We start from the raw sequence: 19,326 nt of genomic DNA on the forward strand, positions 1-19,326 counted from the left end.
ATATATATTCAAAGTTAATAACTTAAAAATGAAAATATATATAATTTTAATTTTCTGGTTTTCAATTTCTCATATTAATGATTGATGGAGTCCAATTTTTTTCTGCAGTGAATAGATTTTTGTGTTAAAGTAATTCTGGTGAAATTAGTTTATTACAAATAGTTTGTGGGTTTTTTTTCTCAAATTTTTCTTCAGACAAGTCAACTCTACATTCGGACAAGTAAATTTCCTTTCAACTTGCCCAACAGGACAAGTGGTTTCAAAAGTTAATGTAGAGCCCTGTAATATAGTCATTTTTATGATTAAAGTGATTCATATACAGTGGTGCTTGAAAGTTTGTGAACCCTTTAGAATTTTCTATATTTCTGCATAAATATGACCTAAAACATCATCAGATTTTCACGAGTCCAAAAAGTAGATAAAGAGAACCCAGTTAAACAAATGAGACAAAAATATTATACTTGGCCATTTATTTATTGAGGAAAATGATCCAATATTACATATCTGTGAGTGGCAAAAGTATGTGAACCTTTGCTTTCAGTATCTGGTGTGACCCCCTTGTGCAGCAATAACTGCAATTAAACATTTCCGGTAACTGTTGATCAGTCCTGCACACCGGCTTGGAGGAATTTTAGCCGATTCCTCCGTACAGAACAGCTTCAACTCTGGGATGTTGGTGGGTTTCCTCACATGAACTAATCGCTTCAGGTCCTTCCACAACATTTCGATTGGATTAAGGTCAGGACTTTGACTTGGCCATTCCAAAACATTAACTTTATTCTTCTTTAACCATTCTTTGGTAGAACGACTTGTGTGCTTAGGGTCGTTGTCTTGCTGCATGACCCACCTTCTCTTGAGATTCAGTTCATGGACAGATGTCCTGACATTTTCCTTTAGAATTCGCTGGTATAATTCAGAATTCATTGTTCCATCAAGGATGGCAAGCCGTCCTGGCCCAGATGCAGCAAAACAGGCCCAAACCATGATACTACCCCCACCATGTTTCACAGATGGGATAAGGTTCTTATGCTGGAATGCAGTGTTTTCCTTTCTCCAAACATAACGCTTCTCATTTAAAACAAAAAGTTCTATTTTGGTCTCCTTCATCCACAAAACATTTTTCCAATAGCCTTCTGGGTTGTCGACGTGGTCTTTAGCAAACTGCAGACAAGCAGCAATGTTCTTTTTGGAGAGCAGTGGCTTTCTCCTTGCAACCCTGCCATGCACACCATTGTTGTTCAGTGTTCTCCTGATGGTGGACTCATGAACGTTAACATTAGCCAATGTGAGAGAGGCCTTCAGTTGCTTAGAAGTTACCCTGGGGTCCTTTGTGACCTCACCAACTATTACACACCTTCCTCTTGGAGTGATCTTTGTTGGTCAACCACTCCTGGGGAGGGTAACAATGGTCTTGAATTTCCTCCATTTGTACACAATCTGTCTGACTGTGGATTAGTGGAGTCCAAATTCTTTAGAGATGGTTTTGTAACCTTTTCCAGCCTGATGAGCATCAACAACGCTTTTTCTGAGGTCCTCAGAAATCTCCTTTGTTCATGCCATGATACACTTCCACAAACATGTGTTGTGAAGATCAGACTTTGATAGATCCCTGTTCGTTAAACAAAATAGGGTGCCCACTCACACCTGATTGTCATCCCATTGATTGAAAACACCTGACTCTAATTTCACCTTCAAATTAACTGCTAATCCTAGAGGTTCACATACTTTTGCCACTCACAGATATGTAATATTGGATTATTTTTCTCAATAAATAAATGACCGAGTATAATATTTTTGTCTCATTTGTTTACCTGGGTTCTCTTCATCTACTTTTAGGACTTGTGTGAAAATCTGATGATGTTTTAGGTCATAGTTATGCAGAAATATAGAAAATTCTAAAGGGTTCACAAACTTTCAAGCACCACTGTAGGTAGCGGTCTGAGTGAATGACCTTGATGTTCATAACGTCACAGCAGGAAGTCTATCGGTCTCATGGCCATTTCCGCTATACTAAAACACAGAGCTAACTGCAACTCCAATCCTCCATTTTGAGCTAATTTATCACCATGCCACGTAGATGTGTTGCTGGTGGGTGCAGCAACATGACAGAAGGTGGATTTACGTTGCATTCATTGGCCAAGAATGTCCAAACTGCAAAGATTTGGACGCGTTTTGCGAGAAGTTCACAGGCACATTGGGTGCCGATGAAGTGGTTTCTCCTCTGCTCTGCACAAGTGTCCTGATTCACTTCCTGTTTCGCACTTCCTGTTTCCTGAGTTGTTCGCGCCGAGTCCTTTTTCCCGCGAGTGCCGGCGTTAATTACTAATCCTTTTTTAACTTTTTTTCTATAAATAAATTTCCAGTATCCTCTTCATTTTTATTATACTGTCGCTTTCATTTTTGTACTTTTCACTTTCGCTTTCCTTTTTCCGTTTTTTTTCCCGGTTTTTTCTCTTTTTTCGGAAGAACGCCGAGACCGGAAGCTTTCTTTTTCTCTCCTCCTGTGTAAAGTCCACAAGCGGAGGCCATCTGATCTGCTTTAATATCAACAGATCTTCATTTAAGGGTACGTGAATCTTTTCATCATGGCACACCTTCAGCCTGTTCAGTGTGCTGAGTGCAGGATGTTTAGTCATTCTTCCTCCATCACTAGCGATAGCTCTATTAGCTTTACTTGTGATAAGTGCAGATTAGTTAGCTCTCTGACGGAGAAGATTACAGTGCTAGAAGCGCGTGTCCAGGCTTTAGAGCAGGTTAGTGAGCGTGAGAACAGTGTAGTTTCTGTTAGGGAAAGTCTGGACGCCCTAGGTGGAGTTAGCAATCCCCCAACTCCGGCATTAGAGCCCTTACAGCGGGGCGAATGGGTGACGGCTCGGCGGCATAAGCGTAGAGCCAAAGCTACCGCTGAGGCTTGCCCACGGGAGCACCACTCCTCTCCGCGTCACGTGTCGAACAGGTTTGCTCTCCTTAGTGATGCACCCACTGAGAAACCTGAAAGAGCTCTGGTTATAGGGGACTCTATCATACGGCACGTGAAATTAGCTCAGCCTTTAGGGGCACCAGCAGCTTTAGTCAGGTGTATACCGGGAGCCAGGGCGCCGGACATAGCAGGTAATCTTAGGGTCCTAGGCAAGCACAGGTTCTCAAAGATAGTTATCCATGCAGGAGCTAATGATATACGCCTTCGTCAGTCTGAGGTTACTAAGAGTAACTTTGTAGAGGTGTTTAAATTAGCGAAGGTGATGTCCGATGCTGTAGTATGCTCTGGCCCCATCCCAATGCGGCGTGGCGATGTAGCTTACAGCAGGTTATGGTCGCTGAACTGCTGGCTGTCCAGGTGGTGCTCTGAAAACAGTGTGGGCTTTATAGATAATTGGGCTAATTTTGAGGGCACTGCTGGCCTGTTAGGGCGGGACGGTATCCATCCCACTCGGGAAGGTGCTGCTCTCATTTCCTGCAGCATAGGTCATAGTCTCAGAACAGGCCTAGTTAATTTCTGACAATCCAGAGCCAAGGCCAGGGAGCAGATGAACAGGCTAAACAGACTGTCTGCTAGCTGCACAGAGTCGTCACTCAGGTCCCACTACATCGAGACTGTCTGTTCCCTGAGCTCAACAAAAAGGTAGAAATTTTCAGAGAGTTTGTTCCAGTAACCTAATCAGTATAAAATTAGATCATACTGACTGTACAGCTGCTGCCAGCACCTTTGATCTAAAGGTGGGGCTATTAAATATTAGATCTCTTACATCTAAAGCGCTAATGGTTAATGAACTCATTACTGATCAGGAGTTTAATGTACTGTGTTTAACAGAAACATGGATTAAGCCAAATGAATATATAGCATTAAATGAAGCGAGTCCTCCTGGATACAGTTATATACACCAGCCTCGTCTAACTGGCAGAGGAGGAGGCGTCGCGGTTATTTATAACGATTATCTAGGTGTAACACACAAACCTGGTTATAAATTTAATACATTTGAAGTTCTTCATACTCATATAATGTATGTAGCCTCGAAAAATAAGTCTACCCAGTTAATTCCATTGCTTATTATTTACAGGCCCCCGGGGCCATATTTTGAGTTTCTTTCTGAATTTGCAGATTTTATCTCAGATTTGGTTATTTCCTTAGACAAAGCTTTAGTTGTCGGAGATTTTAATATTCACTTCGATAACCCAGAAGACCCTTTAAAAACAGCGTTTGTGTCCATCTTAGATTCAGTCGGGATTAAGCAGAATGTCATAGGACCGACCCATAATGGTGGTCACACCCTTGATCTAATACTAACATTCAGATTAAACGTAGACAATATAGTCATACTTCCACAGTCTGAAGTTATCTCAGATCATTGTCTCATCTCATTCAAAATATGTCTGAGTAATAATATATGCACCTCACCACGCTACTGTATTAAACGTACTTTCACGTCAACTACTGCACAGAGCTTTATAAATGATCTCCCAGAGCTGTCAACTTTGATTGGGTCACTGTCAGCCCCTGCAGAACTTGATCAGGCAACTGAATGCTTAGAGTCAACATTCCGCCATACTTTAGATAATGTAGGTCCTCTAAAAAGGAAAATGGTCAGAGACAAAAAATTAGCACCCTGGTATAATGATGACACTCGCACATTAAAACAGACCACTCGGAAATTGGAACGTAAATGGCGTCAAACAAAATTGGTAGTGTTCAAATTAGCTTGGAAGGAGAGCTTCCTGAAGTATAGAAAAGCTCTTAGTGCTGCGAGATCAACATATTTCTCCTCCCTAATAGAAGATAACAAAAATAATCCTAGATTCCTATTCAATACTGTAGCAAAATTAACCAGGAATAAGTCCACTATCAACACATGCACACCTGCAGTATGTAGTAGCAACGACTTCATGAATTTTTTTAATGACAAAATTGAGAATATCCGACAAAAAATTCAAACTACTAATTTAAGGTTAGACAATGAAAGTGACCTTGTAGTTAACAATATAACTGTATCAGATCATCAGTTAGAATGTTTTACTCCCCTAAAAGAAACTGAATTACTTTCATTAATCTCTACATCAAAAGCCTCAACTTGCGTACTAGATCCCTTACCGACACATCTATTCAAACAGATAATGCCTGGAGTAATTGAACTGCTTCTAAAAATAATAAATTCTTCTCTTATGATTGGCTATGTACCCAAATCCTTTAAACTAGCAGTTATCAAACCCCTGATTAAAAAACCTGACCTTGATCCCTGTCAGCTGTCCAATTATCGGCCAATATCAAACCTCCCCTTTATCTCCAAGATCCTTGAAAAAGCTGTGGCACAGCAGTTATGCTCATATTTACATAGGAATAACATCCATGAAATGTATCAGTCAGGATTTAGACCTCATCATAGCACAGAGACAGCACTGGTTAAAGTAGTAAACGACCTACTGTTGGCGTCTGATCAGGGCTGTGTCTCGCTACTTGTGTTGCTTGACCTTAGTGCAGCATTTGATACCATTGATCATTCCATTCTTCTGGATAGACTAGAAAATGTTGTGGGAGTTAAGGGAATGGCCCTCTCCTGGCTCAGGTCTTATCTAACTGATCGTTATCAGTATGTTGATATAAATGGTGATATTTCTAGACGTACCGAGGTAAAGTTTGGTGTTCCACAAGGTTCTGTCTTGGGTCCACTGCTTTTTTCTCTATATATGTTACCTCTGGGCGATATTATTCGTAAACATTGTATTAGTTTCCACTGTTATGCTGATGACACACAGTTGTATGTCTCTGCAAAACCTGATGAGAGACACCAGCTTAATAGAATTGAGGAATGTGTTAAGGACATTAGACACTGGATGCTTATAAATTTCCTTCTGCTTAACTCTGACAAGACTGAAGTACTTGTGCTAGGACCACATACAGCTAGAAGTAAGTTTTCTGATTACACAGTAACTCTGGATGGCCTTTCTGTTTCTTCACGTGCAGCAGTAAAAGACCTCGGAGTGATTATTGACCCCAGTCTTTCATTCGAAACTCACATTGATAACATCACCTGGATAGCTTTCTTTCATCTCAGAAATATTGCAAAGATAAGAAATTTAATGTCATTGCATGATGCAGAAAAACTAGTCCATGCTTTCGTTACCTCCAGGTTGGATTATTGTAATGCCTTACTGTCTGGATGTTCCAATAAGTGCATAAACAAGCTCCAGTTAGTTCAAAATGCCACAGCAAGAGTCCTTACTAGAACTAGAAAATATGACCACATCACGCCTGTCTTATCCACACTGCATTGGCTCCCAATCAAATTTCGTATTGATTATAAAATACTACTATTGACCTTTAAAGCACTAAATGGTCTCGCACCACAGTACCTGAGTGAACTTCTGCTCCTCTATGACCCGCCACGCCTACTTAGATCAAAAGGTGCAGGCTATCTGCTGGTACCTCGTATAGTGAAGGCTACATCAGGGGGCAGAGCCTTTTCTTACAAAGCCCCACAGTTATGGAACAGCCTTCCAAGTAATGTTCGGGAATCAGACACAGTCTCAGCATTTAAGTCTAGGCTGAAAACATATCTGTTTAGTCAAGCCTTTTGTTAATGGTGTTTATGAGGTAAAGGAGTAGATCTGGAGGGTCCTCAGACATAGAGTGTTTTGGTAAACTGGGATGTATGGATGCTGTCAGTCCCCACTCGCTTGCTCACTCGAGTTTGTTGACGGTGTAGTCGCTGCTGCTTTATGTCCCGGGGCTCCCTCATGCCTGTGTTACCTTCTGGCTCTCTCCTTTTAGTTATGCTGTCATAGTTAGTTGCCGGAGTCCCTGCTTGTACTCGGTGCAATATGTATACTGTTCCTACTTATTCAGGTGACATTGGGCATACCTAATCACCTGTGTTTTCTTTCTCTCCCCCCCACCCCAAATCTGTCCCTCTGAGTTACATGGAGTCAACAGGAAATCTTTTGGTGGAGACGGTGGGGACCTCGACTGGCTATCGTAGCCTGCAGGGAATCGGCCGTCAGACATTCTGTCGCATGTCCCAGACCCGGTGAAATGTAACTGAATTGTCTTGGCCAGGCCTAAGGGTCCCATCTGCATCTCATCATTGCTGAGGAGTGTGCTCCCATCACCCAATCAAGCATCCAGCCAGAGCAGGTCATGATATATTTTTTACCATATTAACATGCCATTGTGTGTTATGCCTGATGTAAAGACTCTCGTCTCTGCGAGCCTACCACACAGATTTAATACTTGTCATTTTTAGGGCATACCTAACAACGTGTTTTCTTTCTCTCTCTCTCTTCCCCCCCATCTGTCCCTCTGGGTTGCGTGTTGATCCTGGGGTTGGGATGCTGGCCTCTTCTGCCCCTCGGACCTGCTTGGTCCATCCTGGTGCCCTGTGTCTGGTCGGAGTTTTATCGCCCCACTCCTGTGAAGGACGGCCCCATGAGGACAGTTGAGGGTTATACCTGTTAAAACTGTTAATATTATAGTCAGGCTGTCTGTTGTTGCCCAAATGAGGATGGGTTCCCTTTTGAGTCTGGTTCCTCTCGAGGTTTCTTCCTCATGTCGTCTGAGGGAGTTTTTCCTTGCCACCGTTGCCACAGGCTTGCTCATTGGGGATAGATTAGGGATAAAATTAGCTCATGTTTTAAGTCGTTCAAATTCTGTAAAGCTGCTTTGCGACAATGTTTATTGTTAAAAGCGCTGTACAAGTAAACTTGATTTGATTTGACTAAAGACTCATATGAGACCTCTGATCTGTTGAGGAGCATTGACCTGTATTGAAAGAGGGTGCAGTACCAATTAAAGGAAAAGAAAACTACAAGAAAAATAAAGTATTTATTTATTTATTTATAAAGGAAAGTAAGTTCAGTTGCACCAGTTCTCCCGGAGTATGAGCCGAGGGTTGTTGCTAAAACCCGGGACGGAATGGGATGTGACATTATTGCTTGGGTAGTGACCTCCCCACAGTTGTTGCTAAAACCGGTGACGTTCCGTCCCGGGTTTTAGTAATTGCCTGAGCCGAGCAGTAATGGCGGAGTACTCAGTATGGAGAATGAGTGGACCAGCCATCTGATTTTTCCGCTGAATATTGCTGCCATCTCGCCGTTACATGGAAGAAGTGAATGAACGGAGAAAGTCAGATTGTTTCAAAACAATTGGCCACAAGATCAGCCTTCAAGAAGCGAGAACACAGACGGGTAAGCACCGACTCTCATTTGGATACAAAACAACACGTTTACCTGCATTTAGAGTAACACATGTAACTTGTCTTTAAGTTACCGGTATAAGATTATTTAATTTGCTTCAGAATGTGATTGTCTCAGTTCATCTGATTATTTAATAAGCCTTTTACATTTTATCAGTGAAAATGCATACATGTACATATATGTTGCATAAGTTACATGTTGCATAAGTTTATATGACTTTGGTCTATAGCTGTCAAAGGTCTCGGCCTTAAAACTGGTTACTGCTGTGACGTCACACACTCAGGGCTGGCTGGCTCAGCGGGGCAGCTCAAATGCCAACTTTGCGGTCAATTTTAACTCTCAAAAAAAATTTTTATTCCTACTTATGCAGCATACAAGAGTCAAGGATGGAGATACTATCCATTCAAATTTATTTAAAAATAAAAGGTTCTCTATCTCCTTTAAGGCAAGAAACTAACTTTCTGCATTCTTTCTATCAAAAAAGCAAGCCATACTTTAGAAAGAAAAATGACTGGCTTTTGGATGTAGTTGAAGTGGGAGGAGGGTAGTGGTTAGCACTATTGCCTCACAGCAAGAAGGTTCTGGGTTCAAGCCCAGTGGCTGACAGGGGCCTTTCTGTGTGGAGTTTGCATGTTCTCCCTGTGTCCGCGTGGGTTTCCTCCAGGTGCTCCGGTTTCCCCCACAGTCCAAAGACATGCAGGTTAAGTTAACTGGTGGCTCTAAATTGCCCATAGGTGTGAATGTGAGTGTGAATTGTTGTTTGCCTCTATGTGTCAGCCCTGCGATAATTTGACGACTTGTCCAGGGTGTACCCTGCCTCTTGCCCATAGTCAGCTGGGATCGGCTCCAGCTTGCCTGCAACCCTGCACAGAATAAATGGTTATGGATAATGGATGGATAAAGTGGGAGGATGTTGCCAAAATCGTGGATGTTGTCTACTTGTGGTAACCATTTGGGGAACTCCTTGTTGGCATCATCTGTCAGTCAATGGTATCCTTGGCTCCCATTGGTTTTCACCTCAAAGTTGAGATTAATTTAACTTGGTATTCACCTACTTCGCATCACCAATGGTCATCGCTACAAGTCAACAAATTTCACTGACATTCCTTGGTCCCTGGTTGCCACATCGCTGCTTGTCTCTTCCTATGTGTTTACACTTTTATTCTGGCTCTACCATAACCAAGTACAACTTCCTTCTCTACCTGCAGGATCTCCAAGACGAATCTTTGCAGACCTCTCTCTCGCTCTCTCTCACTGCCACTCAACACGAGCATGGTGGTCTCTGAAAGACTGCTCAGGCATCTACCCAGGAGGCTGTGCCAGTTTTCGGGCTTGAGCAGCTTTTCATCCCTTGCGTCTCTCGTCCTTTATTTTCCATTGATTGGTTTCAAAGGTCTGAACTCCACTGCAGCTCATACTCCTCCAGAGCAGTCTATCAGTTGGTGCTCTAGCCCAATCAACAATCCCACACTCTTTAAAGGTTCTTTGTAGGGCATTCTTGAAGGATTCTTCTTAGGAGCACCAACGCTTCTCGTTCCTGTGGAACTGAAGAGCTGACTGAAGAGAAGCTGTTTAGGAAGTCGTTTTGCATCCATTCTAACATGTCCATACCACCTCAGCCTATTTTGCTGTAGCATAGCCTCGATGCTTGTCAGGGAGGCTCTATCAAGAATTGCAGCACTGGTAACATGATCATACCATTGGACATTCATGATGGTAGGTATTTTTGGTGAAAATTCTCAAGTTGTTTTTACTTGATATTGGTACATTGTCCATATTTCTGACCCCTACAGGAATGTTGGTATTATAGTAGCTTCATGGAGTCTTATTTTGGTTTCCGACTCAAGTTCTTGATTATCAAAAACATGTTTACGTAGCTCAAGAGAAATTCAAATTACTCTTGAAGATGACATTAATGAAAAATGCAAGTGAGAAAAAAAGCTCTTTTGTTTTTCAGAGCTAACGGCAAAATCTAACCAGCATCCCTTCTGTTTGAGATTATGTTATGTTATTTAATTTTCCCTTCTATCCTTCTATTAGGCGGCACGGTGGTTAGCGCTTGGTTAGCGCTGTCGCCTCACAGCAAGAAGGTCCTGGGTTTGAGTCCCGTGGCCGGCGAGGGCCTTTCTGTGCGGAGTTTGCATGTTCTCCCCGTGTCCGCGTGGGTTTCCTCCGGGTGCTCCGGTTTCCCCCACAGTCCAAAGACATGCAGGTTAGGTTAACTGGTGACTCTAAATTGACCGTAGGTGTGAATGTGAATGGTTGTCTGTGTCTATGTGTCAGCCCTGTGATGACCTGGCGACTTGTCCAGGGTGTACCCCGCCTTTCGTCCATAGTCAGCTGGGATAGGCTCCAGCTTGCCTGCGACCCTGTAGGACAGGATAAAGCGGCTAAAGATAATGAGATGAGAGGAGATGAGATCCTTCTATTAAACACCATTGTAACTGCATTAACAGTATCCTACTATGACCTCAGAGCATTACACAACCACTAATGTCTCATGGGAATAATGAAAATACAACACCAACCAGCAAATTAGCACCAGAATCACTAAACACATCACAAATAATTGTGCGTTTCAGGGTAGAGTTTTCCTTTAAGTAAACCTGTAAAAGAGAAAGTACTGCACTATAAAAAATGCATATAAATGTGTGTGTGTGTGTGTGAGAGAGAGAGAGAGAATGTGTGTATTATGACGTACCCGAAGGACCAGGTGGGCCTCGAGGTCCTATATGACCTATTTACACACAACACAGAGACAATGAGCATTAATACCATGTGTGAACCTCACTGAGACTGATTTCACAGAGATCTTCACCTGTAATGTTCAGACAAATTCAACCTAAAGCACTGCTTTTATATTGCAAGAGGGTGTACTGTTAACTTTTGCTCCAATAATATGACAAAAGACAAAATTTAGGCGGGAGAGAATGACAGAATGAGAGACTCATTGTGCTGGGAAGATTTAGAACTCAAATTCAACACTTCCTCCGAGGCATACTGTATGAGTGACTGCATGTGTGTGTGTATGGGCATGTATTTATATCTTGGTATGGAAAGATAGTTACATCTGAGAGTTTTGAATTTGTGGGGACATTTGATTGGTCCTCTTAAGGATAAGTGCTTAAAAAAAAAAAAGAGCCAAAATGTTTCCTTTTTGTTTCGCATAGCTACCTTGAAATGTCAATGAAAGGTCCTCACAAGATTAGTAAGACAAACGTGTGTGTGTGTGTGTGTGTGTTTGTCCCAGTGCCCATTAACAGTCAGCGGCAGTCATTACTGTACACCCAGTCATCGATTGAAATCCCATGACCTGCCAAGGAATCCGTTCCAAAACACACGAGACACAAAGTCATGTCCTTTTCATCCTGGAACTCTATTTGCACTGGTCTCATAGGGACACTGAAAAGGGACAGCTGTCCTGTACACACTTGCTGTCTGTACTTTGGTGCTGAGGTTTGGATGGAATCGGGCCCACAAGCTCAACACAGCTGTCAGTGAATCGCAGTCACATGAGCAAGTAAGAAGGGGAGATGAATGATGTTACACGGTGGAGGTGAAATGTGTGGGCTATATTCAGAGCCTTTATCCAGCCAAATGCTCAAGAGTATTCTTGATTTGTACAGTCTGGCTGTGATTACTGACAAAAATTAATTGTCCTACACCTAAGGCTTGTCAGACGTCCAAGCAAGATGGTTGGTGGTTGGATGTGATGTCCTTTCTGAAAAATCCTACCAGTAATCCAGGGACTTTCCTTTTTAAATAAATAAATAAATAAATAAATAAATATTTTTCCCCCAGCATGTTCAGTGTAAATTAAATTGATTTGAAATACACATCACATGCTATAAAACAGAAGAGTTGTAACAGAAGACAGTCCTACTGTAATATGTGGTGTGCAAAAGTGGGATGCACGTGCATATACTCAGATGTCAATAGAGCTAATTCAGGAATCATCATCAAAGTCTGTAGTCAGAAAACAGAAAAAATAAATAAATAAATACCCCAAACTAAGCCAAAACAAGGATAATCTATGATCATAAACAGAAGCACAAGGACACGTCGAAACATGGGACAGGAAAACGTGGCTTAGATTTAATGCATGTTAAAGGAGATACGCAGAACTATGGCCTCACTTTTTGTTTATAAATGCCTTGAGACCTCAAGGATGGCACAGGAATAGTTTTAAGCATTAACAATAAATCTAATATAGTAATTTTTACAATTACATTATTCATATAGCTAGCGGTCTGAGTGAATGACCTTGACATCTGTGACGTCACAGCAGGAAGGCCATCAGTCTCATCGCCATTTTCGCTATACTAAAACAGAGCTAACTGCAACTTCGATCCTCCATTTTGAGCTAATTTATTGCCATGCCACGTAGATGTGTTGCTGGCGGGTGCAGCAACATGACAGAAGGTGGATATATGTTGCATTCATGGCCCAAGAAATGTTCAAACTGCAAAGATTTGGAAAAGAAAACTACAAGAAAAGGAAAATAAGTTCAGCTGCACCAGTTCTCCCGGAGTGTGAGCCGAGCAGTAATGGTGGAGTACTCAGTATGGAGAAAATGGAGAATGAGTGGACCAGTCGTCAGATTTCTCCGCTGGATATGCTTTATTTTTGGCTGGATATGCTTGCCTCAGCAGCAATATCTCGCCCTTATGTGGGTGGCACGGTGGTGTAGTGGTTAGCACGGTCGCCTCACAGCAAGAAGGTTCCGGGTTCGAACCCAGCGGCCGGTGAGGGCCTTTCTGTGTGGAGTTTGCATGTTCTCCCCGTGTCTGCGTGGATTTGCTCTGGTTTCCCAGAGCAGACATACAGTTAGGTTGACGTGGGGTGGCCTTGGGCTGAGGTGCTCTTGAGCAAGGTACCTGACCCCTGACTGCTCCCCAGGCGCTCTGGTGTGGCTGCCCACTGCTCTGAGTGTGTGCATGTGTTCACTGCTTCAGATGGGTTAAATGCAGAGGGTGAATTTCACTGTGCTTGAAGTGTGCATGTGACGAATAAAGGTTTCTTCTTAAGAAGCAAATGAACGAAGAACTGAAAGTCAGATTGTTTCAAAACAATCGGCCACAAGATTGGCCTTCAAGAAGCGAGAACACAGATGGGTAAGATGCGACTCTCATTTGGTTACACAACAACACTCATTAATTACCTGCATTTAGATTAATACATGTAACTTGTATTGTGTATTTAAGTTACCAGTATAAAATCATTTAATTTGCTTCAGAATGTGATTGTCTCAGTTCATCTGATTATTTAATTAGCCTTTTACGTTTTATTAGTGAAAATGCATGCATGCATGTACATGTATGTTACATAAGTTATAATGCCTATCCTGTTTTCATGAGAGTCACATGAGATTGTCAGTTCAGTTCCATCCAATTCTCTAGACGGCTTTGTTCTCTGGCTTTATTTTGTAAGGTGGGGGCCTCTGTGGCTGACGTGTTACTATCGGATTCACTTTCCGATGGTTTGAACTGATACGGTTCTACGTGTATAGCAGTAGCATGTACACACACTCCAATTTCAGGACTATCACAGTCAGATGTATTACTATCTGAGGAATCCAAAGAATCTCCACTAAGAGATTCGATAATGAAGAGGCCACTGCAACCACTCTCCGCCTGCCAAGTCTGGCTTTGGTCTATAGCTGTCAAAGGCCTCGGCCTTAAAACCGGTTACCGCTGTGACGTCATGCACTCAGGGCTGGCTAGCTCAGTGGGGCAGCTCGAATGCCAGCTTTGCATTTGATTTTAACTCTCAAAAATATATATATTTTTATTCCCATTTATGCAGCTTACAAGAGTAAAGGATGGAGGTACTATCCACTCAGAAATGTATTTAAAAATAAAGGTTCTGCGTATCTCCTTTAAGTCTTCACATTGCTGCCTTCAGGTCTTCCTTGAAAGTTTGTGTGTATGAGTAATTATGGTGTGGTGTGTCTTCAAGTGGCTTTGGATTAAAAATAATAATAATAATTTTTAAAAAATGGATGGCATTTGAAAATTTACATTTTTTGTATTGTACCCAACTTCATTACTTAAGTCAAAGTACAGAGCCCACTGGTCAAATGTTACTCCGATACCAGTGAAAGTTGTACAGTCAAATTTTTACTTAAGTTAAAGTACTGAAGTATTTGCTTTTAAAAATACTTAAGTATTAAAAGTACATTTTCTGTCAACACATTTATTGCCATAACACTTAGAAAACCTAATGCCTCTGAAGCAACCGACTGGATTTACTGACTAACTTGTAGAACCTGTAGAATAAACACCTGGCAGAACGTTACAAAATGAAACACAACTGAACTGAAAAAGAGCCATTGTCACTTCAATTTTTTTTTTAATTGTAACACTCCTCCCCACCCACACAAAGCAGCATGGTAGTGTTCTGACCCAGCTCTGGCAGTGTGTGCACACATGTATGTGTATGTTAAATCAGGAAGACAGTGGAATAGTTGTAAATGCAGCTTGTTCAGAAAATAAAACTGATAATCCAACCTGATTAAAACCCAGGTCCACACCTCGAGCTTAATAACTGCCCAACAGCAACACTGTTTTAAGCAAGACAAAAAAATAAAAAATAAAAAACGCAAGACCATCATCTGACATCAAAACAAAAAATTCCAGCAATTTATTGTGACTAACTAGTACAATACTGTCCATCTCACAGGTTGCACGCGCGCGTGTGAGAGCGTGCGCGCAAGTGTATGTATTCATGCACATATGAATCTGCCTGTGGAATCATGGTGGTTTAACGTTAAGCTAGCTAGTCAGTGAAGTGCCACCTGACATGCTAGCAAAATCTTTTCAAATTCGAAATCATATTAGGTAGCTAATGCTACTAGAAAAGAAAGATTTCTACATTTTGTTTATTTGGCAAGATTATGCTAAAACATTTCTGAAAGCACTTCAGATAAGTTAACGCTATTCATGTTAGTGTAACTCCGTTTTTACATGCTAACTAAGAGTGTCCAAGTTAACTAGCTATGTGTTAATGTTAGCCGTGGACAAGGCTACGGCAACTTGGCAGCCAAATCCATAGAAAGTTATTTGACTAACCAGACTGTATGGCTATTGCAACATTATCGCTAGCTCTAAAAGCACAAACAACTTCGTTGCAAGCTTTCTCTTGGAATAACATTTTTACATACCTCAATATACTTCCACAGGTTGGATGGCAAGTTTTTGTAGGCTGTGATGTGGTTCATTTTAGGCAAACAAAATAAACAATTAAAATTAAATGACTCTTTATTCCTTTCAGAAAACTGAAACATGGGTTCTAGCTATAGTCATGGAGTGCGTGCATTCTCCAGAAGAGCTGTCTGCTTCCATTCTGCCATCAACTGATTGTGTTAAATAATGCTGTGGAGAAATCATTGAATTGATTTTATACAGTCTATGGACGTGACGTGACCCTAGTGTTTACTGATAGGCTGTCTCAGTGTCACCTGTGAAAAAACCATCACGTTTTAGAAAAGAAGAAAACATCCACTTTCAAAGCCACTTCATAGTAACAAGTAACGAGGACCTTGATAGAAATGTAGTGGAGTGAAAAGTACAATATTTGTCTTTCAAATGTAGTGAAGTTAAAGTCATAAGTTGCCAAAAAAATTAATACTCAAGTAAAGTACAGATACTCAAAAAGTGTACTCAAGTACAGTACTCAAGTACTTTGTTACTGTCCACCTCTGGACATGACAGGGTGGGTATAAACAAAAAACAGGTGAGTACATACAGGAAATGCACCAATGACAGGGCAAGGGCGGAGACGAAACTAAAATCAAAACAAAACCATGTGACATCAAGTCAAAACAAAACTCAGAGAATTTGTGACACTTACATTTCTAACTGACAGATGTTGAAGTAAAGCAATGTGGTTATGAGCAAATAATCGATGAGGACAATGGAATTGATTGTTTTCCTTTAACAGCAAAGTGTTTTATTCTGCTTATACCACAATAATTTGTCAATGCTAACAATTGTTATTGATTAAAACATAACACTGCATACATTTTATTTGTTTAAAGTTATGTTTAATGTTGTAAAATGTTCGCGAAACAAGTTACTCTTGTTCTCACTTACTTTACAGCAGCTATAAGCAATTGTTGTTCCTTCACCGGTCTCACTACTTTCTTTGTTGTGAAGTTAATATGAGAAAAAAAAAAGAGGTTGTCATGTTACCAAGAAACCGCAATGCGCATAGACATCCGTCCTGAAGACTTTCCCTTTCCCATGTTGAAAAACTTAATCAGTTACCAGAGCGATCCACAACATACCCAGGGAGGGAGTAGTTGGGGGTTAAGTGCCTTGCTCAAGGGTACTTCAGCCATTCTTGCTGGTCCAGGGAATCGAACCAGTGACCATTTGGTCCCAAAAGCTGCTTTGCTAACCATGAGGCCATGGCTTCTCCCATCAGCTTTACTAATGTCAGAGCTGCTGTGAATCAACACCTCATGATCAGTCAGAACTGAGAATTCAACAGTGCTGTATGTGTAATAAGACACAGGTGAGAGACAGGTGAGAAAAAAAAAACTAGACTCAAGGTAAGCCAGAGTTCTCCTGTTCCACACAACACCAGAAGATTCTGTGCTTTCAGTTTGGTATCTTGCAAGCAATTGCTTGGTCTGTGTAGTCAACATCTATTTATACATACAATATAATGAGTCCCCAGACCACTGGTGGCATGCATTGCACTGTGTGTGATAAAAGGCAAGAAAGTCCACATTCACACCCCTTTCCCGTGCCTCCAGAGACTCAGCAGAAGGTTTCTGGTCTTCTTGTTGAACGTCTGAGTCTCAGCACCGAGTCCTGCCTCCAGCCTCATGGGAATTCAGCCGCCACAAGCCTCTTCCTCCAGCTTCAAAAACATGCCGCGCTACTCGAGGAGGTTGGCCGGCTTGGCAGCATCCCTCTGGAACCAATTTCTGGAGTTCCGACGGACTTGAAGGGGGGCAGGTTTGGGGGAGCAGAATGTCTCGCCCTCGCCTTTTTACACGCCGCTGCTCTTTGGCACTGAGGTTCTAAAAGCAGACGGCTGCGCTGACAGCTTACAAATTAGACCTGATTTGCGCTCCAGCTAGAGGCCTAATCAAAAACAGCTCAGCTCAACCGGACTAAGAGAAGGACTCTGCTGTCCCCTGATGGCTCCTCAAGAAAGTGCTGAAGGAATTTATTTTATTCACTTTAGTTCAACCTATATATAGTTTGTTGGACATATTCAAGAAGGAAGGAAGAAGAAAAAGCGTCAAAGCCATAGGTCCAGATAAACGTCAGGGGGTTTGAACATTCAAGAGCCAAACTGTGGCAGGAACAAAAAACTTTATTGCTTTCAGATCTGACCTTCCAATCATGACATGACAAGGACAGAACTTCAAATCTATAAAGCTACCTCAAATATATAAAATTTGGAAGCTGACAAAAATACTTCGATAAGAATTCTGTATATTTGAATTACACATAGTCCTGTGCAAAAGTTTTAAGCACATGCAAAGACATGCTATAAAGCAAAGATGTCTTCAGAAATAATGAAAATAAATGCTTCCATAAAGAGCATAAAAATGACTATAAAGAGCAGTAAAGTAAATAATAATAAACTAAACAAAAGCTAATATTTGGTGTGACAACTTGTTGCTTTAAAAAATAAAAATTAGTCATAGTATCTTCAAGAAGGCACAGTAGAGACTGTACTTCCTAAGGAGGCTGAAGAGCTTTGGAGTCAGAGTAAGGAACCTTATGAATTTCTACCACTGCACAACTGTGAGCATCCTGATGGGTTGCATCATGGTGTGGTTTGATAATCAGTAATTTGACTACACAGGAACTAAAACTACTGCAAAGGATTACCAAGACCCCATCCAGGATCATTGGAACTGAGCTTCCTAAACTTGGGGGAATTTACTCCACCCACTGTCTGAAGAGGGCACTGTGCATCACCATAGATCCCAGTCATCCAGCACATGGCCTTTTTGAACCACTGGAGTATCTCCACCCATACCACTTGCTTTCTTTCCACAAGCTGTTAGACAAATAAATTCTGGTTTTTAAAAGCACCTAGTACATGGTACATTATTGCTCGTCACTGATCCGCTGCTAATACATGGAACTGCTGACCACAGAACTCCAGCACACCAACATTAGGGTGCATCAGTTGCCCTCACTTTCATAAAATCTGATGCATTTTTGTTTGGGTGTTCCTTTTCACCAATAAAGACATCCTGTAAAATTTTTTGACCATATTCAAAAGTCTAATGGTGGCACCATGAGGTTCATGTTTTGTCAAAAAACACTTATTTTATGTTTTCACGTAAGGTTTGAATCACAATGTTGGACTCCATTTATTGATTTCTTGTGACCCAGAGATCATGTTAAGAACCTTTGCAAGGGATTGAGAAGCATTAATGTGATTCATAATACATTTGCATTGTTTAAAAGTAGTTGAACAATGATTCAATGAACAGCTAAAACTCAAACTGTGCTCGATAATATATTTAGAATATGTACTAAAAATGTGTATCTAAGATATTTGGTATACTCTATAAGGTGCCATAATGTTTCATGAAAAGTGATCGAAATTTTGTCATAAAAAAGTCATAAAATAGCAGCTTTTTCCATAACTTTGAGCTTCTGGTGCCACCATTAAACTTTTGAATTTTGTCAAAATATTTCACCCAGTGTGTTTTCTTACCAAAAGGAACATAAAAACAAAAATGCATCATGATTGGAGGAACTTTTCATTTTTAGGGGGCAACTGATGCACCCTAACCAACATTCTACCTCCAAGTGCACTCCTGCAATTTGCACAACACTGTTTTCATCACTGCTAGTGTTGTAGTACTTGAGATTGGGCTTGGTTTCAAGGCCAGTTTTTGAAGGTCTTGGTCTCGTCTCAGAATCGACTGCATTTTTACCTGGTCTTGTCTCGGTCTCAGACATGGAGGACTCAGGATTTTATTTCAAGACCGGTCAAGACCACAACTGTGGGGATTTCACTAAATCGCCTGTGCGATGTCTGATTTATTTGTTAAAATCGTTACTGTGATTGGATGTACAACTTCCTGCTTTAAACGCAACCAATAATGTGACTCACTGCTAATTTGAAATTTTCATTACTGTTAAAGGACATCACCCCTTC

The 19,326-nt window shown here is 41.3% G+C and overlaps 1 protein-coding gene across 3 annotated transcripts in view; it reads right to left on the reverse strand.

Annotated features, from left to right (window-relative positions):
• The window catches only part of LOC132871606 (collagen alpha-1(XXVI) chain), an 87,681-nt gene that overhangs the window by 16,057 nt on the left and 52,298 nt on the right, over window positions 1-19,326 (reverse strand). For 2 of the 3 annotated variants that reach the window (XM_060905896.1, XM_060905895.1), the window contains exon 8: window positions 10,886-10,921. The exons of the other annotated variant lie outside the window; for it this stretch is intronic. In XM_060905896.1, the coding sequence (XP_060761879.1) occupies window positions 10,886-10,921 (36 nt within the window). The remainder of the gene's footprint in view (window positions 1-10,885; window positions 10,922-19,326) is intronic. 3 annotated transcript variants of the gene reach the window in all.

This window comes from Neoarius graeffei, chromosome 23 (genome assembly GCF_027579695.1).
Source record: "Neoarius graeffei isolate fNeoGra1 chromosome 23, fNeoGra1.pri, whole genome shotgun sequence".
Lineage (NCBI taxonomy): Eukaryota > Metazoa > Chordata > Actinopteri > Siluriformes > Ariidae > Neoarius > Neoarius graeffei.